Source organism: Oncorhynchus nerka, linkage group LG6, assembly GCF_034236695.1.
Source record: "Oncorhynchus nerka isolate Pitt River linkage group LG6, Oner_Uvic_2.0, whole genome shotgun sequence".
In the NCBI taxonomy this organism is placed as follows: Eukaryota; Metazoa; Chordata; class Actinopteri; order Salmoniformes; family Salmonidae; genus Oncorhynchus; species Oncorhynchus nerka.
The window spans coordinates 42,103,906-42,128,996 of NC_088401.1; the positions used below are offsets into that span (position 1 = coordinate 42,103,906).

The 25,091-nt window shown below is 45.0% G+C and overlaps 1 protein-coding gene across 2 annotated transcripts in view; it reads left to right on the forward strand.

Moving 5' to 3' along the window:
• The window catches only part of LOC115130454 (MAGUK p55 subfamily member 7-like), a 246,094-nt gene extending 221,640 nt beyond the window's left edge, over positions 1-24,454 (forward strand). For both annotated transcript variants that reach the window (XM_029661620.2, XM_029661619.2), the window contains 4 exons: positions 509-602; positions 3,422-3,530; positions 5,247-5,390; positions 21,829-24,454. In XM_029661620.2, the coding sequence (XP_029517480.1) occupies positions 509-602; positions 3,422-3,530; positions 5,247-5,390; positions 21,829-22,008 (527 nt within the window). In that variant the 3' untranslated portion in view covers positions 22,009-24,454. The remainder of the gene's footprint in view (positions 1-508; positions 603-3,421; positions 3,531-5,246; positions 5,391-21,828) is intronic.
• The last annotated feature ends 637 nt before the right edge of the window (positions 24,455-25,091 follow it).

Consider the following 25,091-nt stretch of genomic DNA (forward strand, 5'->3'; position numbering starts at 1 on the left):
CCTCTGACCCCTGTAGCTCTCATTAAACAAGCGGCGGTTCAATGTCCAAAGACGGCACAGAGGGACCTCTCGCAACTCTCAAATCCACTGGAACCGGGCCAGTCCGAGCTGCTCTCACACACACACACACACACACACGCACATACACAGTGCTGCCGTTCGCGCTCCCTCCACGTGTCACACTTTTAATGGCAGGGGTTTATGGGGAAGTAAATGTAGGAACTGATCTTAATGGAAGTTACCCAACTCAATTACATTACCTTCTCAGTCTCCGTTTAATGGAACTGCTCCTGTCTGTGCGTGCTTGTGTGTACACTACTGACTTATTACTGGGATGGTAATAAGGAAGGATTCATGTTAGAACTATGCCTCAGAATGTCTGGATTAGTAGTGATGTATCTCTCTCCATCCTTCTCTCTCTCCCTCTTTCTTTCTCTCTCTCTCACCCCAACCCCCACTCTCTCTCTCTGTCTCACTCTCCCCTCTCTCCTCTCTCCCTGTACTACAGACACCAGCCGGCCGAAGAGGAACCAGGAGATTGACGGGGTGGAGTATCACTTCATCTCCAAAAATATATTTGAGACGGACATCAAAAACAACAAGTAAGTAGCGGCTTTAAACAGCAGACATCTATAACCAGCACTAATCTCATCTCTAATACAAAACACACCACAGCAAATACATGCTATCTGCATCCTTCCAATCCCACACGCACTACAACTGTAATGTAACTATAACTCATATATTTGAGATCTCAGTATCTCGTTTTGGAATCAATTAATTTGGCCATCTCCTCCTTCGCCACTAGGGGCAGTGTAACTGTAACCGTGAGAGACAGACTGGGGAAGGAGTTCAGCTGACGTGAGCAGGGTTCTCTGTAAACAGACCAGTGCTCTCCCCTATGGCTCTCCTTCTCTGAGTGTGAGGTGGTACTTTGTAACAAAGCCTCCCTTTACAAGAGGCCCAAGGTCACAGTGGGCCCCTTTCTGCCCTGTGTGTGTGTGTGTGTGTGTGTGTGTGTGTGTGTGTGTGTGTGTGTGCGTGTGTGTGTTTCTTTGAGGTGTCCCCGGGCCCCGTTTCCGACACTGACACCCGGGAGCCGCTCTAACATTATGCGGTGGACAAATTGAAACCGAAATCGTCATCCTTAGTAATGGATGCCTTCCCGCCCTTCTCGCCCCCCAAAAACACATGACATACACAGTAGAACGCACGCACACATACAACACAACAGGATGGCTAGGGCAGAGGGAGGCTGGGACCAGGTTGGATTGTTGTAATTTTAGGGCTGGTTCAGCTGTGGTTGGTGATGGGGCACGGCATGGGATGTTTTTCGCAGAGTTTAGAGACAGGGGTAAATGGGGAGACTGCGATGTGGCTGCAACGCTCGGGACACTCCACACATACACACACATATCAGCTGACTCTGAATTATAAGGCGCTGGAGAGAGGAGAAGAGTGAGATGGACTTGTTTACGTTGCGCCTCGTCGCATGCAATCAGAACAATGTGCACGCACACACACACACACACACACACACACACACACACACACAGACGCTCTCTCTCTCTCTAAGTGCCAGTAGGGAAAACCTCCTTGAGAAATTGGCCACAGTCGGTAGTGGCGCGTGAAAGTGGGTGTAACGTTCCCAAGGAAAGCCCTGTTCCCTGCTAAAAATGGATAGCATCCATACAGTCCCAATTTAGCTGAACCTCTCCTGACATGCTAGCTTGTCCACAGCATCTCTCCCAATTTATATAGCAGCAACAAACAGTATAGCCTATGCAGTATATGGCTATGGCATGCCTTTTTAAACATAGGCTACTGTATTCCTTTTAAATGAATTTCCCCATAAACAAATATACAGTAAGAGCTCGTTAGACTACAGGCTCCTTTTCTGAAGCTGAATAAAATGTTCTTACTGGAGGCAATTACTATAAATTGTGTTTTACATGGATTTAAGTACAGTAATACAGACATTCAGCCAAATGATCATCAGGACCAGTCTGAGCGCACATCCCAAATGGTATCCTATTCCCTACATGGTGCCCTACTTTTGACCAAAGCCATATGGGCCCTGGTCAAAAGTAGTGCACTGTTTAGGGACTAAGGTGCCATTTGGAGTGCACTCAAAGTCTACCAACGAACACAGTTGTCTTGTTTTTAGAAATGTAGACATTCTTTCCACTCTTTAACTTCTGTCTTTCTTTTCTTCCTCCATCTCTCTCCTCCTCTAAAAATCCTCGTTGGCGGGGTGTTTTATGACCGTGATCAGTTTGAAGCAGAGAGATTAGGCGGTGGAAAACTGTTTGTTTGCCCTCTTCCACTGCTTCTCTCTTGAAGCCCAGGCTTTAGTGAAGGCACACACACATACAAACACACACATACACACGCTCCTGGCATTCACCTTCTCTACACTTTAAACAAACCGGTGTTACTGATTTAAAGTGTAACATAGAAGAGTATACCGTATAAAGGATTATTGTGCCAAAATGTTTGGATTGGTGTTGTACAGAAAAAATGCTGTCTGACGACCTGTCAGTGGTTGAAAGAGTAATCGCTAGTCCCTACGGTACAGTGGGCTTTTATAATATCCTTGTTCTGAACGGAATCTCAGTCAGAATTCTGTGTGCGCCTGTGCCTGTGTGTGCCCCTGTGCCTGTGTGTGCACCTGTGCCTGTGTGTGCACCTGTGCCTGTGTGTGCACCTGTGCCTGTGTGTGCGCCTGTGCCTGTGTGTGCGCCTGTGCCTGTGTGTGCGCCTGTGCCTGTGTGTGCGCCTGTGCCTGTGTGTGCGTATGCTGCACATATGTGTTTGGAAAGTATATACAAATAAGAAAGGAGTGAGATTATAATACAGATGTTAGTCCTCATGGTAGGTGTGAACGATAAATTGGTTTTATTTTACATTCATCTTAATGTTCATCCCATCCTGTACTTCTAAATGATATTAGTGAAACTACTAACTATTCTGCTTTTTCACTCCCCTAATACCTCTGTCTATATGACTTTCCCTCTCTGTCTCTGTGTGGATTTGTGTGCTACAAAATGAATTGCATCTTTGAAGACATTAAAGTTGTTCTAATCTCTCTCTGTCTCTCTCTGCCTGTCTCTCTCTCTCTCTGTCTCTCTCTCTGTCTCTCTCTCTGTCTCTCGCTCTCTCTCTCTCTCTGTCTCTCTCTCTGTCTGTCGCTCTCTGTCTCTCTCTCTGTCTTTCTGTCTCTCTCTGTCTCTCTCTCTGTCTTTCTGTCTCTCTCTCTGTCTTTCTGTCTCTCTCTCTCTCTGTCTTTCTGTCTCTCTCTCTCTCTCTCTCTCTCTCTCTCTGTCTCTGTCTCTGTCTCTCTCTCTCTGTCTCTCTCTCTCTCTCTCTCTCTGTCTCTCTCTCTCTCTCTCTCTGTCTCTCTGTCTGTGTGTGTGTGTAGATTCGTAGAGCATGGTGAGTATAACGGGAACTACTATGGGACCAGTCTGGACTCTGTGCATTCTGTCCTGTCCAAGAACAAGGTGTGCCTGCTGGACGTTCAGCCTCATGTGAGTCACACAAGTCCCCGACACATATACATCCTTCCCTTACTTTCCCTCTACCCTCCATGCCTTCATTCTTTGCCTGTACTCTACCCTTCACGTTCACTCCCTCCATCCTCTGTGTCATGTCAGTGACACAAGTTGCCGACACAACCTTGCCTTCCCTCTGCTCTTCCACTCTACCCTTCATTTTCCCTCCCTATGTCTTTCCATCCCTCCCTTCATCCCTCTATCCTTCTCTCCTCTATATTTATATCCCTTTGGCACACACTGCCTATCTCCAAGAGGAATCTCATCCTTCAGAGGGCTTGAGAGGCAGTGCCGGCTTTCCAGAGGCCTTGACTGCTTACTGTGTTACCAACCAAAAGCGCTTAAATTGGCATTTTTTAGCAGCAATTACCGGTAATTTTCCTTATTTGAAGATTTCCTCTTTGGCTTATGTGTCTGGGTGGTGCGATCAGCCTCTCATAAGTGGCCTGTATGTCGCTGAGTCCCCACAAGCCACCAGGGCTAAAATCCTATTATCCCAGGCCAGGTCTAGCACCCTGGCCCAACCCTAACTCTCTCACACACACACACTCACACACTCAGACATGCCTCTGCCTCAAAGGCGTCCTCTGTTTGTTAAATCTGAGTAGATAATGATTCACGGGCAGAAATACACTATTATATAGATTACATAGATTGCTGGCATGTTTTCAAACCGTCCCTCCCTGACCAAGTAGAAAGCTGTTAACAGAGCCTCTCGGTAGCCCCTGCTGTGTGTGTGTGGATCTGTGTGCACCCGCGCCAGTGTGTTGAGTAGTACTGGTCTGTGTGTGTGTGTGTGTGTGTGTGTGTGTGTGTGTGTGTGCACTCGTACGAGTAATACTGCTCTATGTGTGTGTGCGTGCTCCATTTTGGCTCTTTACCCCGCTCAGTAGTCGATCACATGAGTTTCATATCAGAGCAGTGTTGCAGAGCAAGTGATGTTGTCTGGTCCCCTGCTGACTGTCTGAGCTCCTGATGAAAGCTTTACTTTCCTCATCTCCTCTGCTCTCCTCTCTCTCTGTGAGGGAGACGAATGGTAGTCTTTCGCTCATGTCTTCGGGGGTGCGTCCCAAATGGCACACTTTTCCCTATTTAGTGCACTACTTTTGACCAGGGCCCTATGATCAAAAGTAGTGCTCTAGATAGGGTATAGAGTGCCATTTGGGGCACAACCTTTGTGTCGGCCTGGGGTTTTGGACCCGCTTCCCAGAACACAGCGAGGAGGAAGCAGACCAGCGCTGGTTAACACTCCACTCTGCTGCGGTTCAGTACACACACACACATGCTGCATGCTACGTGTCAACGCGACCCAGCCTTGTAATGTTTCAGCGCCTCAGTGCTGGGACAGACCAGCTCGACAGACTGAGATCTGTGACTAATTTCACTCGTTCACAATGCGATATCTCCAGATAGAGCAACAAGACTCAGTCGTATCCTCTACTCCCCTGACTAATGTGTTGGGAGGACCGAGGTCCTCGTTGTTTGAAGACTAATAACCTGTCACCCATAGAGCACCTTCCCTTGGTCGAGGATCATTTTGGACATAAGTGGATTTAACGCATTCATGTGTCATCCTCTGGGATTCTTTGTACTTTGAAATGGTTTGAAGCTGTATGAGTTGTTTTACACCTAAGTAAATCAATAGGTCCTTTTTCTTACTGCATCTGTTTCTCTCTCCTCTGTGTGTTGCAGATGATAAAGCACTTGAGGACGGCAGAGTTGAAACCCTACGTGGTGTTTGTGAAGCCGCCGCCCATCGAGCGCCTGCGGGAGACCAGAAGGAACGCTAAGGTCATCTCAGGCAAGGACGACAAGGGATCCGCCACGCCATTCTCGGTATTGACACATCAACATAAACTTTGAAATCTTTTCATATTATCAAGAGAAGCCTTTTCTCCTTTGCCAAGAGAAGAAACCTTTGAATGTTTCACCTTGTCAAAAATGGCACAGTGACAGAGAAGCCTTGAAACAAAGTTTAAAGTAAAACACTCCGGTAAAACAGGCAGTGTTTTAGAATAACACATTTTTTTTTTCAAACTTTAAAAAAAATAAAAATATTCACAGAATGGGTTGTTTAATTGCATTGGAAGCACACTTCCCACTCAGACGTCTTCTGTAAAAGTGACGTGGTGTGTTTACGTCCATGTTTATGTTTATATATTTTACCTTTATTTAACTAGGCAAGTCAGTTAAGAACAAATTATTATTTACAATGACGGCCTACCCCGGCCAAACACTAACCCGGACGACACTGGGCCAATTGTGCATCGTTCTATGGGACTCCCAATTACAGCCGGTTGTGATACAGCCTGGAATTGAACCAGGGTTTGTAGTGATCCCTCTAGCACTGAGATGCAGTACCTTAGACTGCTGCACCACTCAGAAGCCTCATAAATGTGACGTTATAAGGTGGGTCCAAAGGTGATCCAGCAGTGTTAGAGTACCACATGGCCTAGCTGCTGGTTAACAAGAGGGAGGTTATCAGAGACCCTCGCAGTTTATTCCTCCCTGAAGCCCACCTAAAGGAATAACATAGACCATCTGGGGCTCTGGGGGAGCTAGCTGTGGTAGTGGTGATGTCATCTTTACTACACACACTTTTCTGCTGCAGGCTAGTGTGTATGTGTGTGCGTGCATCTGCTTGTGGGTGCGTGTCTGGATACCTGCGTGCATGTGTGTGTGTTACACACCTTTATACACCAGCCAGTCACAACTCACAGCCGGGCCCCACGTGAAACCAATTAGCCTGAAGCGTGTTGCCGTAGTGGTGGCTGATGGCTTTCCCAGCCCCCGTCAGGTCGTCTCTCCCTACGTGGGGCCACGCTACAGGGCCATAGCCCTGGTCACAGCCACAAGCTGGGTCGATGAGGAGAGAAGGAGAGGGGGGATAGAGAGACAGAGAAGAGGGGGAGGTGAGAATGAGAGAGGAGAGGAGGGAGAAAGAGGGAGAGAGAGTCTGGCTGTGATGTTGGAGGTGTGGAGGCTTTCCACAAGGTCGCCGTCAAACAGGGCTGTGAGAGGGGAGCGTAGAGGAGGAGGGGGAAGTAGGTGTGTGTAGGCCGGACGGCCGCAAGTGCAGATCAGATTGGCTGGCGGCTCATCTGATGGCCGAATGGTAAAGACGCCTCAAGCCGCCCACTTATATAGTACACAACTTTGGACCAGAACCCTATGGGTCCTGGTTAAACGTAGTGCACTATAAAGGGAATAGGGAGCCATCTGGAACACAACCTCAGACCCACTCTGAGGTGTTACTCCACACACACCTCTCTGTGTGTTCACCATGACCTAACGCAACACACAGCGCAGCAAAGCACAGCAGGGCTCTGGAAAAGGACAGGGTTGCACACAGCAGGTCAGCTCTCACTCAAAACATCCTTCATTGAGCCGTCACTGAGATGTACCGTCACTATTTTAAACATGTCAGAGGCTCAGCAGCTATTCTTAAAGTCATCCTTACTTAAAGCATGAAATGATTACACACATTCAACGAATCACCGCACTGACATACTGACATACTGTATTCAAGTCAGTATGACCACATCCCAGTCATTTACTGTCAACATCTCTGAGATCTCTGATGTGTTTTTCTTTTTATCTCAATAAGAAAAAAGAAAATGATTGTCGGGCTCTCAGATATTAAGGTGTAAAGGTTAGTGACGAGGCCGTAGGTAAGCAGTGCCATCATACACGATGATGACCATCCTGTGGGGTGAGAGGTCAGACAGAGGTCAAAGGCCATGCTATTGACCGTTGTTTGACTTTTGGGTGAAAGTCTCTCTCTGCTCTCAGTGTGACTCCTATGAACAGTAAGCGCTAGTTGTCAGAGACAGGGCAGACTTTTGAGACTTGCTCTGGACTATAATACCTTTATTAGATCTATAGTTCTCTCAGGTAACATAAATGCAACCTCAACGTTTCTTTTTGTTACCTGGTTGGAATATGTCCAGTCGCCAAAGTCCTTTCTGTAAACCTTTATAGAGATTGACAGGCAGAGTTTTAAACCATCAGATCCCAGCTATTAAAGAAAGAAAGAAAAACCTTGTTTGGTGGAAATGTCACAGCGGTATTTTATTCTCGTCCTGCTGTATTTATTTCAGTGAGAATGCTAGAGGCAGCAGCTCGGGTCTGTTAGAATAATCCATTGTCCCATCCAGACTTCTGGAGAACAGACTTTTCATTGTTTTAACAGAGCTGTATACTGCTCTATTGTTTAACCTGTACTACATTCATATCTGCTTTTAAATGTGTCTGACACTTAATATGAGCCCCAAAAACTCTGATATAATCAGATATATATTGAAATATGGTAATGAATGTGTCCAGATTCCTATTCCTAGTAATAGCAGTATAATAAGTAAAGGGATCATGAGATAGGGTATCTTACCTTTCCCTCTAGCCAAAGCAATGACATTATGTCTTCTTTCAGAGTAAATCGGGGACCTCTTTGCCGAACCAGATCGGTTTTGATATTTTATGTCATTTTAATACATAGGGCAGGTGCTTTTTATGTATATGAATAAAAGCAGATTTTCCGTTGAGGGCCGAGGGGATGGCCAAGAACTCCTGCTGATGGCCAGGACTGAGAAGAGACTGAAGAGAGGGATGAGTCCTGATGCTGGCTCTGAGATCTCTGTCCCTTTCTTGGTCTCTGTTTCTTTCTTGGTGTCTGTTTCTCTCTCTGTCTCTTTCGTTTTCTTCGTCTCTGTCTCTGGTTTTTTCTCTTCCTCTCTCTCTCTCTTTGTCTTTCTCTCTCTCTTTCCCTGTCTTTCTGTCCCTATCTCTCTCTTCCTCTCCCTATCTGTCCATCTTGGTCTGTCTGTCTGTTTCTCTCTTGTTCTTGTTTGCTTTCTTTCTCTCCTTCTCTCCCCATACTGTAAACGGTCACCCTTACCTGGCCTGCTATGATCATAGAGAGGGAGACATGCCATGGCATGGACACTGACTGACTGGTTGACATGGAAATGGCATACACAGCGTCTCTAGGGCTCGTTCTGTCCATGTCTACCCCACTGCCCTGCTGCAAGCATAGAATTCAATAATTGAATGTATCTCTATGGCTGCCAGTTTCTGGTCTAAGGTTCAAAGGGTTGGAGAGCTGCTGGCAGTAGTAGCTGAGTGTGCTTCCCAAATGGCACCCTATTCCCTGCACCACTACTTTTGACCAGAGCTCTAATGGGTGCTCTATATAGGGAATAGGGAGCTATTTGGGATGTAGCCTGGGTCACTGGGTCCACATCCAGCAGTTCTAGACTTTCTGAGGGCTGACCACAGAGGAAGGCTACCAAGGATCAGCAGCCTCAGATCACTGGAGGGAATGTATGGTGGACGGACCGACAGACTGAGCCGCTTCAACTTCCTCTCAGCCCAGGCCAACGAACCTAGTGCTCCCTCCTCAACCTTATCCCTTCCTCCGAGACAGAGGATGATAAAACCATCATGTCTTCTCACAGAAGACAATAGACTGTGAGATAATGTGGGTGGATTTTTACTGCCTTGTACAGTAGATGAGAGAGAGAGTCATGGTCAAAACATATTGATGCAACAGTATCTGAGATGGGAAGAGTCTGTCCATAATAGAGTAGAGTAGTGGCCTGAGGGCACACACTTAATGTGTTGTGAAAACTGTAATGTAATGTTTTTAATTGTATATAAAAGCCTTAATTTTGCTGCATCCCAGGGAAGCAGCTAATGGGGATCCATAATAAATAAAAATACAATGGAGGGCAGTGTTGGCATTCAGAGGCAGGGTAGCCTAATGGTTAAGAGCATTGCGCCAGTAACTGAAAGGTTGCTGGTTTGAATCCCCGAGCCAATTAGATGAACGATCTGTTGATGTGCCCTTAAGCAAGGAACTTAACCCTAGTTGCTCTGGATAAGAGCGTCTGCTAAATGACTAAAATGTAAATGTTTGTAGACTGGCTTGAAAATGCAGTCCGTGTCATGGTGACCATTTAACTTTAGTTGCACGACTAATCAACTATGAGGTGTTAAAACCACTAGGGGGACATTCTAAAATTGTATTCTTCTGTCTGTCTGTGTAAGTGTGTCGTCGGTGTCTGTCGTCAGTGTGTTTTTGTGCATCAATTTGTTTGTTTCTGTTTGTGTTCCTGCCTATGAATGTGTCTGTATACAGTATGTGTACAGTATTTATATTTGTGTGTTTGGCAGAGTCCCTGAGTGTGATCATATCTCAGCGGAGATCTGAAGCCCAGTGTTCCTTTAGAAAAAGGAGCTAGCTAAATCAAATCAAATTGTATTGGTCACATGCACATGGTTAGCAGATGTTATTGCAAGTGTTGCAAAATGCTTGTGCTTCTAGTCCCGACAGTGCAACAATATCAACAAGTAATCTAACAATTCCACAACAACTACCTAATACACGCACATCTAAGTAAAGGGATTGAATGAGAATATATACATATAAACACAGTGTCAAGAAAAAGTATGTGAACCCTTTGGAAATACCTGGATTTCTGCATAAATTTGTCATGCAATTTTATCTGATCTTTATCAAGGTCACAACAATAGACAAATAGTCTGCTTAACCTAATAACACACAAACAATTATATGGTTTCATGTCTTTATTGAACACACAGTGTAAACATTCACAGTGCAGGGTGGAAAAAGTATGTGAACCCTTGGATTTAATAACTGGTTCGCCCTCCTTTGGCAGCAATAACCTCAACCAAAAGTTTTCTGTAGTTCTGTAGATCAGATCTGTACAACAGTCAGGAGGAATTTTGGACCATTCCTCTTCACAAAACTGTTTCAGTTCAGCAATATTCTTGGGATGTCTGGTGTGAACAGCCCTCTTGAGGTCTGGCCACAGCATCTCAATCGGGTTGAGGTCAGGAATCTGACTGGGCCACTCCAGAAGGTGTATTTTCTTCTGTTGAAGCCATTCTGTTCTTGATTTACTTCTGTGTTTTGGGTCGTTGTCCTGTTGCATCACCCAACTTCTGTTGAGCTTCAATTTGGTCGGACAGCCTAACATTCTCCTGCAAAATGTCTTGATGAACTTGAGAATACATTTTTCCGTCGATGATAGGAAGCTGTCCAGGCCCTGAGACAGCAGAGCAGCCCCAATCCATGATGCTCCCTCCACCATACTTTACAGTTGAGATGAGATTTTGATGTTGGTGTGCTGACCCTTTTTTTCTCCACACAGTGTTGTGTTCCTTCCCTAACAACTCAACTGTAGTTTCCACAGAATATTTTGCCAGTACCGCTTTGGAACATCTAGGTGCACTTTTGAAAACTTCAGACGTGTAGCAATGTTTTTTTGGACAGCAGTGGCTTCCTCTGTGGTGTCCTCCCATGAACTCCATTCTTGTTTAGTGTTTTATGCATAGTGGACTCGTCAACGGAGATGTTAGCATGTTCCAGAGATTTCTGTAAGTCTTTAGCTGACACTCTAGGATTCTTCATAACCTCATAGAGCATTCTGTGCTGTGCTCTTGCAGTCGTCTTTGCAGGACGGCCCCTCCTAGGGAGAGTAGCAACAGTGCTGAACTTTCTCCATTTATACACTATTTTTCTTACCGTGGACTAATGAACATCAATGCTTTTAGAGATACTTTTGTAACCCTTTCCAGCTTTATGCAAATCAACAATTCTTAATCTTAGTTCTTCTGAGATCTCTTTGGTTCAAGGCATAGTTCACATCAAATCAAAGTTTATTTGTCATGTGCGTTGACTACAACAGGTGTGGACCTTACTAACCGGCTCTAACCAATAGTGCAAAAAATGTATTAGGTGAACAATAGGTAGGTAAAGAAATAAAACAACAGTAAAAAGACAGACTATATACAGTAGCGAGGCTATAAAAGTAGCGAGGCTACATACAGACACCGGTTAGTCAGGCTGATTGAGGTAGTATGTACATGTAGATATGGTTAAAGTGACTATGCATATATGATTAACAGAGTATAGCAGAAGTGTAAAAGAGGGGTTGGCGGTTGGTGGGTGGGACACAATGCAGATAGCCCGGTTAGCCAATGTGCGGGAGCACTGGTTGGTCAGCCCAATTGAGGTAGTATGTACATGAATGTATAGTTAAAGTGACTATGCATATATGATAAACAGAGAGTAGCAGCAGCATAAAAAGAGAGGTTGGGGGAGGCACACAATGCAAATAGTCCGGGTATCCATTTGATTACCTGTTCAGGGGTCTTGGGGGTAAAAACAGTTGAAAAGCCATTTTGTCCTAGACTTGGCACTCCGGTACCAATTGCCATGCGGTAGTAGAGAGAACAGTCTATGACTGGGGTGGCTGGGGTCTTTGACAATTTTTAGGGCCTTCATCTGACACCGTCTGGTGTAGAGGTCCTGGATGTTAGGCAGCTTAGCCCCAGTGATGTACTGGGCCGTACGCACTACCCTGTGTAGTGCCCTGCGGTCAGAGGCAGAGCAGTTGCCGTACCAGGCAGTGATGCTGCTGTAGAACCTTTTGAGGATCTCAGGACCCATGCCAAATCTTTTTAGTTTCCTGTTGGGGGAATAGGCTTTGTCATGCCCTCTTCATGACTGTCTTGGTGTTTGGACCATTCTAGTTTGTTGTTGATGTGGACACCGAGGAACTTGAAGCTCTCAACCTGCTCCACTACAGCCCCGTCGATGAGAATGGGGGCGTGCTCGGTCCTCCTTTTCCTGTAGTCCACAATAATCTCCTTAGTCTTGGGATAGGTTGTTATTCTGGCACCACCCGGCCAGGTCTCTGACAACCTCCCTATAGGCTGTCTCGTCGTTGTCGGTGATCAGGCCTACCACTGTTGTGTCACCTGCAAACTTAATGATGGTGTTGGAGTCGTGCCTGGCCATGCAGTCGTGGGTGAACAGGGAGTACAGGAGGGGACTGAGCCCACACCCCTGGGGAGCTCCAGTGTTGAGGATCAGCGTGGCAGATGTGTTGCTACCTGCTCTCACCAACTGGGGGTGGCCCGTCAGGAAGTCCAGGATCCAGTTGCAGAGGGAGGTGTTTAGTCCCAGGATCCTTAGCTTAGTGATGAGCTTTGAGGGTACTATGGTGTTGAACACTGAGCTGTAGTCAATGAATAGCATTCTCATATAAGTGTTCCTTTTGTCCAGGTTGCCTTTTTGTTCTTGGGCACAGGGACTATGGTGGACTGCTTGAAACATGTTGGTGTTACAGACTTAATCAGGGACATGTTGAAAATGTCAGTGAAGACACCTGCCAGTTGGTCAGAACATGCCCGGAGCACACGTCCTGGTAATCCGTCTGGCCCCGCAGCCTTGTGTATGTTGACCTGTTTAAAGGTCTTACTCACGTCGGCTACGGAGAGCGTGATCACACAGTTGCCTGGAACAGATGATGCTATCATGCATGCCTCAGTGTTGCTTGCCTCGAAGTGAGCATAGAAGCGATTTAGCTCATCTGGTAGGCTTGTGTCACTGGGCAGCTTGCGGCTGTGCTTCCCTTTGTAGTCTGTAATAGTTTGCAAGCCCTGCCACATAAGACGAGTGTCGGAGCCAGTGTAGTATGATTCAATCTTAGCCCTGTATTGTCGCTTTGCCTGTTTGATGGTTGGTCACAGGGCATAGCAGGATTTCTTGAAAGCTTCCCGGGTTAGAGTCCCGCACCTTGAAAGCAGCAGCTCTAACCTTTAGCTCAGTGCGAATGTTGCCTGTAATCCATGGCTTCCGGTTGGGATATGTACGTACAGTCACTGTAGGGACGACGTCTTCGATGCACTTACTGATAAAGCCAGAGACTGATGTGGTGTACTCCTCAATGTCATCGGAAGAATCCCGGAACATGTTCCAGTCTGTGATAGCAAAACAGTCCTTAAGTTTCCCTGCATTAAAGTCTCCGGCCACTAGGAGTGCCACCTCTCGGTGAGTGGTTTCCTGTTTGCTTATTTCCTTAGTCAGCTGACGGAGTGCGGTCTTAGTGCCAGCATCTGTCTGTGGTGGTAAATAAACAGCCACGAAAAGTATAGCTGAAATCTCTCTAGGCAAGTAGTGTGGCCTGCAATTTATCACAATATACTCTACTTCAGGCGAACAAAATCTAGAGACTTCCTTAGATTTCGTGCACCAGCTGTTGTTTACAAATATGCACAGACTGCCCCCCTCATCTTACCGGAGTGTGCTGTTCTATCTTGCCGGTGCAGCGTGTTTCCCGCTAGCTGAATATCCATGTCGTCATTCAGCCACAATTCCGTGAAACATAGGATATTACAGTTTTTGATGTCACGTTGGTAGGATATTTGTGATCGTACCCCGTCTAGTTTATTGTCCAATGATTGCACGTTGGCGAGTAGTATTGATGGTAACAGCAGCTTTCCCACTCGCCTTTTTCGGGTCCTGATCCGGCATCCGCCTCCTCTGTACCTGTGTCGCTTCCACTTGCAAATAACGTGGATGTCGGCCCTGCCGGCTGTTTGGAGGATGTCTTATTTATGCGTCTTGTTTGTTGAAGAAAAAATCTTTGTCTAATCCGAGGTGAGTTATCGCTGTCCTGATATCCAGAAGCTCTTTTTTGCCGTAAGATACGGTTGCAGAAACATTATGTACAAAATAAGTTACAAATAACGTGAAAAAAACACATTATAGCACAATTGGTTGGGCGCCCTTAAAACTGCTGCCATTTCTTCCGGCGTTATTTCTACCGGCAATGCTTCTTGTGAATAGCAAACACACATTTTGTGAGTGTTTTTTATAGGGCAAGGCAGCTCTAACCAACATCTCCAGTCTCATTGATTCATTGATCTCATTGATTGGACTCCAGGTTAGCGGACTCACATACTTTTTCCAATCTACACTGTGAATGTTTAAATGATGTATTCAATACAGACAAGAAAAATATAATAATTTGTGTGTTATTAGTTTAAGCACACTATGTTTGTCTGTTGTTGTGACTTAAATGAAGATCAGATCAAATTTGAGGACCAATTAATGCAGAAATCCAGGTCATTCAAAAGGGTTCAGATACTTTCTTGCCACTGTATATGGATGAGCAATAACCGAGCGGCATAGGCAAGGTGCAATAGATGGTATAAAATACAGTATATACATATGGGATGAGTAATGCAAGACATGTAAACATCATTATTAAAGTGGCAATAATAAAGTGACTAGTGATCCATTTGTTAGAGTGGCCAATGATTTCAAGTCTGTATGGAGGCACCAGCTTCTCTGTGTTAGTGATGGCCACTTAACAGTCTGATGGCCTTGAGATAGAAGCTGTTTTTCAGTTTCTCGGTCCAAGCTTTGCTGCACCTGTACTGACCTCACCTTCTTGATGGTAGCGGTGTGACAGGCAGTGGTTGTTGTCCTTGATGATATTTTTGGCCTTCCTGTGACATTGGATGCTGTAGGTGTTCTGGAGGGCAGATAGTTTGCCCCCAGTGATGCGCTGTGCAGACCGCACCACCCTCACCACCCTGTGCAGACCGCACACTGTCTGTGTGGGTGGACCATTTCAGTTTGTCTGTGATGTATACGCAGAGGAACTTAAAACTTTCCACCTTCTCCACTGCTGTCCCTTCAACATGTATATGGGGGTGCTCCCTCTGCTGTCCACAATCATCTCCTTTGTTTTGTTGATGTTGAGTGACAGGTTGTTTTCCTGACACCACACTCCGAGTGCCCTCACCTCCTCCCTGTAGGCTGTCTCATCATTGTTGGTAATCAAGCCCACTACTGAGTTGGAGGTGTGCGTGGCCACACAGTCGTGGGTGAACAGGGAGTAGAGGAGGGGGCTGAGCACGCACCCTTGTGGGGCCCCAGTGTTGAGGGTCAGCAAAGTGGAGATGTTGTTTCCTACATTCACCACCTGGGGGCGGCCCGTCAGAAAGTCCAGGATTCAATTGCACAGGGTGGGGTTGAGACCCAGGGCCTCCAGCTGTTTGAAGATTTTGGAGGGTACTATGGTGTTGAATGCTGGGTTGTAGTCAATGAACAATATTCTTACATAGGTATTCCTCTTGTCCAGATGGGTTAGGGCAGTGTGCAGTGTGATGGCAATTGCATCGTCTGTGGAACTGTTTGGGCAGTATGCAAATTGAAGTGGGTCTAGGGTGGCCGGTAAGGTGGAGGTGATATGATCCTTGACTAGTCTCTCAAAGCACTTCATGATGACAGAAGTGAGTGCGACGGGGCATTCTTGGGTACAGGAACAATGGTGGCCATCTTGAAGCATGTGGGGACAGCAGACAGGGATAGGGAGCGATTGAATATGTCTGTAAACACACCAGCCAGCTGGTCTGTGCATGCTCTGAGGACGTGACTTGGGATGCCATCTGGGCCAGCAGCCTTGCGAGGGTTAACACGTTTAAATGTTTTACTCACGTTGGCCACGGAGAAGGAGGAGGGGGGGGGAGGCGCAGTCCTTGTTAGCGGGCCGCGACGGTGGCACTGTAGGCGGGCAAAGAAGGTGTTTAGTTTGTGTAGAAGCGTGATATCGGCATCCTTGACGTGGCTGGTTTTCTTTTTGTAGTCCGTAATTTCCTGTAAACTCTGCCACATACGTCTCGTGTTTGAGCAGTTGAATTGCGACTCCACTTTGTCCCTGTACTGGCATTTAGATTGTTTGATTGTCTTGCGGAGGGAATAACTACACTGTTTATATTCAGCCATATTCCCATACCTCTTTCCATGGTTAAATGAGTTCGCACTTTCAGTTTTGCACAAATGCCGCCATCCATCCACTGTTTCTGGTTACGGTAGGTTTTAATAGTCACAGTGAGTACAACATCTCCAATGCACTTCTTTTGTAAACTCTTTTATGAAACCGAGTCAGCGAATAGATCAATGTTGTTCTCTGAGGCTGACTGGAACATATCCCAGTCGCGTGATCAAAACAATCTTAAAGCGTGGAGTCTGATTGGTCACACCATCTTTGAATTGTTCTAGTCACTGGTACATCCTGTTTGAGTTTCTGCCTATAAGACGGTAGTAGCAAGATGGCGTCGTGATCGGATTTACCGAAGGGAGGGCAGGTGAGGGCTTTGTATGCGTCGCGGAAGTTAGAGTAGCAGTGATCGAGTGTATTACACCCGCGCGTAGTGCAATCACTATGCTGATAGAATTTAGATAGCCTTGTTCTTAAATTTGCTTTGTTAAAATCCCCAGACACAATAAATGCAGCCTCAGGATATATGGTTTCCAGTTTACATAGAGTCCAGGGATGTTCCTTGAGGGCTGTTTAAGGGGGAATGTACACAGCTGTGAAGATAACTGACGAGAATTCTCTTGGGAGGTAATATGGCCGGCATTTGATTTTAAGGAATTCTAGGTCAGGTGAGCAGAAGGACTTGAGTTCCTGTACGTTGTTATGATTACACCATGAGGCATTCATTGTGAAGCACACATCCCCCCCCTTCTTCTTTCCGGAGAGATGTTTATTCCTGTCGGCCTGACATACAAAGAATCCCGGTGGCTGTACTGACTCCGACAGCATGTCCCCAGAGAGCCATGTATGCAACAATCACGAATGTCTTTCTTGAAGGCAACACTTGCCCTAATTTCGTCTACCTTGTTACCTAGAGACTGGACAGGCGCAGTAGCGCCTCTTCAACCTCAGGAGGCTGAAGAAATTTGGCTTGTCACCAAAAGCACTCACAAACTTTTACAGATGCACCATCGAGAGCATCCTGTCGGGCTGTATCACCACCTGGAATGGCAACTGCTCCGCCCACAACCGTAAGGCTCTCCAGAGGGTAGTGAGGTCTGCACAACACATCACCGGGGGCAAACTACCTGCCCTCCAGGACACCTACACCACCCGATGTCACAGGAAGGCTATAAAGATCATCAAGGACAACAACCACCCGAGCCACTGCCTGTTAAGCCCGCTATCATCCAGAAGGCGAGGCCAGTACAGGTGCATCAAAGCAGGGACTGAGAGACTGAAAAACAGCTTCTATCTCAAGGCCATCAGACTGTCAAACAGCCATCACTAACATTGAGTGGCTGCTGCCAACATACTGACTTTAACCTCTTAGTCCGCCCCATCCCGGATGCGGTATCGTTACTACAGCCTCAAGCTCATTAGCATAACGCAACGTTAGCGATTTTTAAAAATCGCAAATGAAACGAAATAAATATGCCTGTTCTCAAGCTTATCCTTTTCTTAACAATCCTGTCGTCTCAGATTTTCAAAATATGCTTTAGAACCAGAGAAAATCACTAATTTGTGTAAGAGTGGTGATAGCTAGCTTAGCGTTAGCATTAGCATTTAGCACGCAACATATTCACAAAAACCAGCCAAGGAATCAAATAAAATAATTTACCTTTGAAGAACTTCAGATGTTTCAATGAGGAGACTCTCAGTTACATAACAGTTGTCCAGTTTTTCCTGAAAGATTCTTGTGTAGGACACATCGTTCCCTTTTGTTACTATGCATATGGCTACCGAAACTAACCGAAAATTCAGTCACCTACATGTCGAACTTTTTTCCGAATTAACTCCATAATATCGACTGAAACATGGAAAACGTTGTTTGAATCAATCCTGAAGGTGGTTTGTCATATTTCTCTCCATTGAAAGCACCGTCCTTGTAGCCTGGTTTGTTCTGAGATTTGAATGGAAAAATACCGGGACCTGACTTTTGCGCACCAATTGCCACGCAGACACCTAGCGGGACACCTGGTAAATGTAGTCTCTTATGGTCAATCTTCCAATGATATGCCTACAAATACGTCACAATGCTGCAGAGACCTTGGGGAAACAAGAGAAAGAGTCCGTTCATTCCTGTCGCATTCACAGCCATATAAGGCGATCATGGAAAACGTAGCCTCAGAAATCCTGTGCATTTCCTGGTCGGTCATACATCTTGGTTTTGCCCGAAACATTTGTTCTAAGGGACTCACAGTGAAAATCTTTGCATTTCTGGAAACGTAAGACTGTCTTCTTTCCAAAGCTATCAATTCCAAGCATATTCGAGCATCTTTCGTGACAAAATATTGCGCTTAAAACGGGCACGTCTTTTTATCCAAAAATGAAATACTGCCCCTATAGGACTAACAGGTTAATAATGGGAATTGATGTCAAAAAATGTATCACTAGCCACTTTAAGCAGTGCCACTTAATATAATGTTTACATACCCTACATTACTCATCTCATATGTATATACTGTACTCGATACCATCTACTGCATCTTGCCTATGCCGTTCTGTACCATCACCCATTCATATATCTTTATGTACATAGTCTTTATCCCTTTACACTTGTGTGTATAAGGTAGCAGTTGTGGAATTGTTAGGTTAGATTACTCATTGGTTACTACTGCATTGTCGGAACTAGAAGCACAAGCATTTCGCTACACTCGCATTAACATCTGCTAACCATGTGTATGTGACAAATAAAATTTGATTTGATTTGATTTCAGAAGACCGCTATAGCCTCTCTAACCATGCCCTGTTCCTTTGTCTGAGGCTGGAATGGATCAGCCCATATAAACATTTCACAGGGCAGTCTAATACCATCAGGAAGGGATGACTGGGCAAGAAATAGGTCCTAAAACGCTAACCAGGTAATAAGTTGTCTAGGGAGCTATGATTAATTAGCATAGCCTGATCCCAGATCTAGTTCTGCTGTCTTGCCAATCTCCATAGTAGTTGCAAAACAGCACAAACATATAAGGGACCAGGCTAGCGGTGGGGTCAGGAGTTATATACACTACATGTCAAAAAGTATGTGGACTCCTGCTTGTCGAACATCTCATTCCAAAATCATGGCCATTAATATGGAGTTGGTCCCCCCTTTGCTTCCATGACAGCCTCCAGTCTTCTTGGAAGGATTTCCACTAGATGTTGGAACATTGCTGCGGAGACTTGCTTCCATTCAGCCACAAGAGCATTAGTGAGGTCGGGCACTGATGTTGGGCGCTAAGGCCTGGCTTGCAGTCGTTGTTCCAATTCATCCCAAAGGTGTTCGATGGGGCGTTGAGGTCAGGGCTCTGTGCAGACCAGTCAAGTTCTTCCACACCGATCTCGACAAACCATTTCTGTATGGACCTTGCTTTGTGCACGGGGACATTGTCATGCTGAAACAGGAAAGAGCCTTCCCCAAAATGTTGCCACAAAGTTGGAAGCACAGAATCATCTAGAATGTCATTGTATGCTATAGCGTTAAGATTTCCCTTCACTGAAACTAAGGGGCCTAGCCCGAACCATGAAAAACAGCCCCAGACCAATTTTCCACCTCCACCAAACTTTACAGTTGGCACTATGCATTCAGTCAGGTAGCGGTCACCATCGCGTATAGTGATCTTAGGCTTTTGTGCGGCTACTCGGCCATGGAAACTATTTCATTAAGCTTTCGACGAACAGTTCTTCTGGTGACGTTGCTTCCAGAGGCAGTTTGGAACTTGGTAGTGAGCATTGCAACCGAGGACAGACGATTTTTACACACTGTGTGCTTCAGCCCTCGCCGGTCCCATTCCGTGAGCTTGTGTTGCCTACCACTTCACGGCTGAGCCATTGTTGCTCCTAGATGTTTCCACTTCACAATAACAGCACTTACAGTTGACCGGGGCAGCTCTAGAGGGCAGAAATTTGGTGAACTGACTTGTTGGAAAGGTGGCATCCTATGATGTTGCCACGTTGAAAGTCACTGAGCTCTTCAGTCAGTCAATCAATCAATCAAATGTATTTATAAAGCCCTTCTTACATCAGCCGTTGTCACAAAATACTGTACAGAAACCCAGCCTAAAACCCCAAACAGCAAGCAATGCAGGTGTAGAAGCACGGTGGCTTGGAAAAACTCCCTGGAAAGGCCAGAACCTAGGAAGAAACCTAGAGAGGAACCAGGCTATGAGGGGTGGCCAGTATTCTGGCTGTGCCGGGTAGAAATTATGGCAAAGATGTGCAAATGTTCATAGATGATTAGAAGGGTCAAATAATAATAATCACAGTGGTTGTCGAGGGTGCAAAAGGTCAGCACCTCAGGAGTAATTGTCAGTTGGCTTTTCATAGCCGATCATTCAGAGTATCTCTACCACTCCTGCTGTCTCTAGAGAGTTGAAAACAGCAGGTCAGGGAACAGGTAGCACGTCCGGTGAACAGGTCAGGGTTCCATAACCATAGGCAGAACAGTTTAAACTGGAGCAGCAGCACGGCCAGGTTGACTGGGGACAGCAAGGAGTCATCAGGCCAGGTAGTCCTGAGGCATGGTCCTAGGGATCAGGTCCTCTGAGAGAGAGAAAGAAAGAAAGAAAGATAGAAAGAAAGACTTAAATTCACACAGGACACCGGATAAGACAGGAGAAATACTCCAGGTATAAGAGACTGACCCTAGACCCCGACACATAGACTACTGCAGCATAAATACTGGAGGCTGAGCCTGGAGGGGTCGGGAAAGTAAGGCCATTCAGTAAAGCCATTCTACTGCCAGTGTTTGTCTATAGAGGTTGCATTTTATACACCTGTCACCTCGACTTCACCTCAATTTGTTTTACACCTGTCAGCAACGGGAAATGGCCAAATCCACTCATTTGAAGGGGTGTCCACATACTTTTGTATATACAGTAAAGTGTAGCTACAGTAGTAGGTTCATGTGCCCAAGCCATTTCCTTTTCTGAAGGCCTCCCATTTTGAATGCCTTGTTCACACATTGTCATTGGCCTGTCACTATGTCCAAAGTGGCATGTATCAATTATGGATCTGTTGGTTTTGTCTGTCTCTTTGTCAATCACAGATATGTTTTGTCAATCACAGATATGTTTTCTTTTAGGCTTTTTTATTTTATTTTATATCCAATGAATATTCCTTGAGGTTTTGTGTGTAAGGTTTTGTAAAGAGGTCTAGGTGACCTTCAGGGTCAAGCAGCTCTCTGTTTGTGTAATGCAGACGCTGGGAGTCAGGAAGCAAGTACAGGGGGTGACTTTAATAATAAATAGGCCAATACAAAACAAGAGTAGCGTCTGGACATGAGAAACTAATACTGCCTGGGGAAAGAACCAAAGGGAGTGACAGATATAAGGGAGGTAATCATAGAAGTGATGGAGTCCAGGTGAGACGCAGGTGGCAGGTGTGTGTAATAATAAGTAAACAGGCGAAAATGAGCACCAGAGAGGGGGAGCGGAATAAGACGTGACAGATTAGGTCATTCTGTCTGTTTATTTGTGTTTAATGGCTGTTATGTTTGTGTTTATGTGAATGTCTCCCTAACTCATGCCCGTTACTCTTTCTTCATAGGCCATCGACAACAGCTTGACCCTGAGATAAGCAGAAAGTACATTTATTTTTCTCTCAAAACAGACAGTAAAATATCTATTCTATTCCATGATATTCTTGTCCAACAGGAGGAGGACTTCCTGGAAATGGTGAGCACCGGCCAGCAGATGGAGAGCCAATACGGCCACTTGTTTGAGAAGGTGATCGTCAACGACGACCTGACAGCAGCATTCAGTGAACTGAATGGGGCTCTGAAGAAGATGGAGACAGATACTCACTGGATACCCATCAGATGGACTCACTCCTGAGAACCACGGAGAGAGAGAGACTTTTTGAGAAAGAATATTAAAAAGGGAAGGACTTTTTAACAAAGTTGTTAGTATATTTATATATTTTACCCTTATTTCTGCCATGTGTGTGGTGGGCGTTGTTGGATAGCAGTGAACTGACTTTAAATATTGCACTACCCACAGGGCTCTGGTCAAGGTACTATGTAGGAAATATGGTGCCATTTTGGGACGAAGCCTGTATCTCTCTCTGGGTCTTCCACTGGGCCCTGTCCAGCTCAGTCAACAGTCAATGCACTGGACATCTTGAGGGTGGGGCTGGTCTGATCTGGTTTTAGACCGCTGCTTTGTCTTCAGATCGCTTTCACTGTGACTGCCAATCAGTGCTGTGCCAGTACGTACTGTAACTACGAGCTTCTTCCTTAGTGTGTTTTTAACATTAGTTTATAGAAAACAAAGGGATTTGTATTTTTCTGTTTCTGGATTGACAGTGGGCGGTGTTTACATGTACATTTCTGTATGTTACTGCAAAGCCTCAAGAAGAGAATAATGGGGAAAGAGATACAAATAAACATTTAGCCTTCAAGTCTTAAACTCCGCTTCGTTCCAAAAGTTCACCCTTTTCTCTATGTAGTGCACTACTTTTGACCAAGGCCCATAGCAATCTGGTCAAAAATAGTCCACTATATAGGGGTAGGTTGCCATTTCTCATGCACCTTCAAACTCCGGTAAACTATGCCCTTGCCGTTTTTAACGCTTCCATAGACTGTTATGCCAAGATGGCAAAGCAAAATGGTACAGTACACTCATCGAAGGGCAACAACAGGTGTCATTTTATTTCAGAGAAATTAATATATTTTCATATTTTCCTGCTATTTTACATACCTTTTTATATATGACATATTTCTAACATATTTTATAAAGAAGCACCATGATACTGTCACTGTATAACCTGAGGTGATTCCTGACGTTACTTTGATGTTGGAAGCCTTCTTTCAAGGCATCAGACAGTGTCTTGTCGTCGTACCTCAAGTTCCCGTGCCCTACTTTACACAGAGTGCGTTCTAAACGGCACCCTTATTCCCTATATAGGGATTTAGGACAACGCCTCTGTGTTTTATACTTTTTTTTTATTTAGGAGCTATTTAAAAAAAGATATTTAGACCCTACTTTGAATACTTTACTCATGACGGTGACCAGGCAGCAAAACAATTTGCCAATTAAACTACCAGACATTGGCTTGTCATTTGTAAGTAAAATGTTCTCAATCTAGTATAATTAGGGTGGAGTGGAGTTAGCCTTAATGTATTCTCATAAAACAGGCCTAAAACAAGGAACCTTACAGAGGGCTCCATAGCGCTAATAGATTTACAACAGACCGAAGAAAAAAAAGTAGCTGCTTCTAACTTAACAAGGTTCAGGTTATATAGAGAAAGGTTAGAGTTGCTAGTCCTCCACACCTCTCTTTCAATTTCCCTCCTGTCTGTCTGTCTGTCTGTCTATCCCTCTACCCTTTCCCTGCTATTCAGTTTCTGTATCCCAACGGTTAGACTATAAAGTGTATGTTGGATTGTTTGATGAGATCATTTCTGGAGCTAACTTTCCCCAAATTGTATGGACAGTTACCAGAATTTTGCAACCCTAATCATGTCTGACCCTACACAAATGGAAGGTTAATTCGGCTTCCTCTCAACATTTCATACAGTTCCTCCTGTATAGGGTAGCAATTATTTATATTTTTTTCATTCCTTGGTTTTCCAGGATTCCTGGTTGGAATATTCCTGGAATCAGGGGGGAATTACCAGGAGATCCTCGAATCCTTACCAGAATTCTCCAACCCTACTCCTGTAGTCTGGGTTTAGGCCCTGCTGGGTGCAGTGACCTCACGAGCAGTGACCTCATGTTCTCTCTCTTCCCAAGTTTTCACACTTACACCACCAACCATAGGTGTTAGTTAGTTAGCTCCGTTTCCAGCTAAGGTCATGAAGAGGCACCACAGCTATCTCTGTCTGGTGTCTGTTTTCTCTTTTAAAGCTGTTCTCTCTCTCTCTCTCTGTCTGGTGTCTGTTTTCTATTTTAAAGCTGTTCTCTCTCTCTCTCTCTCTTTTTTCTTTTATCCCTTTATTTTTATTGATCAAAACATGTCTTTATATCACAGGTGCGCCTGTTTATTTTCTTTCTGATTATCAAGCTTATTTAAAAGGATATTTTTGTTTCAGGTTAAGCCACTAGAATACCATGTTTATCTACACTTCCGGGTTAACCCTTAAGTTTTCCCATCATTTTATTACATGTTCATGTTATGTTAGGTTCATAATTACCCTCTAGCCATCCATATCATTTATCGGATTCAGAAGTTCAGTCTGTGAGGGTATTTTTCTTCAGACTGAATATGAAATACTTTATTTGGCAAGTTGTAAGAGTTTTCTTTTTATTTGTACATTTTATATTAAAATATTCAACCAAATGTGTACTTTTTAAGATGTTAATAAGTATGGCAAGTGAACGATGATTGTAGCCGTGAGAGAATTTTCCTCTCATAACAGTGATATGGGACACTTGGGGTTGTTAGAATCGTGTGTCTAGAATGTGTTTCTGAGCCCTTGAGTGCCATTTAGCTCAACTTTCACTCGCACCGATGAAGAAGAAAAACACCTTCACAGAGACACTTTGAGTGCACACTTGTGTAAATAGAACTCAGATGCTATGTCCGAAATGGAACCTGATTCCCTTTATAGTGCACTACTTTTCACCAGGGCCCATAAGTAATGCGCTATGTAGGGAATAAGGTGCCATTTGGGATGGAACCTCACATTCACATCTTTCATCTGTAGATGTCTGACTTCACCAGAGAGCAGTGATCATTGCTAATTTATTTATCATCTAAGCAATTACTGTCGTAGACAGCTCTGCTGTGTTGACATCCTAGCCTCAGAGAGACCATTGATATCAATCAATCAATCATCACCTGAATGAGCGCTCTGAGTTGAGTAGGGTCCCGGGGTGAGGACTGAAACCTGTGTCTATATATCTGTCTATTTGTTGAAACTTGAGGCCTGCAGTGTTGCCTAATTAAACAATGTTATGTTGTCTAACGGGCCAAA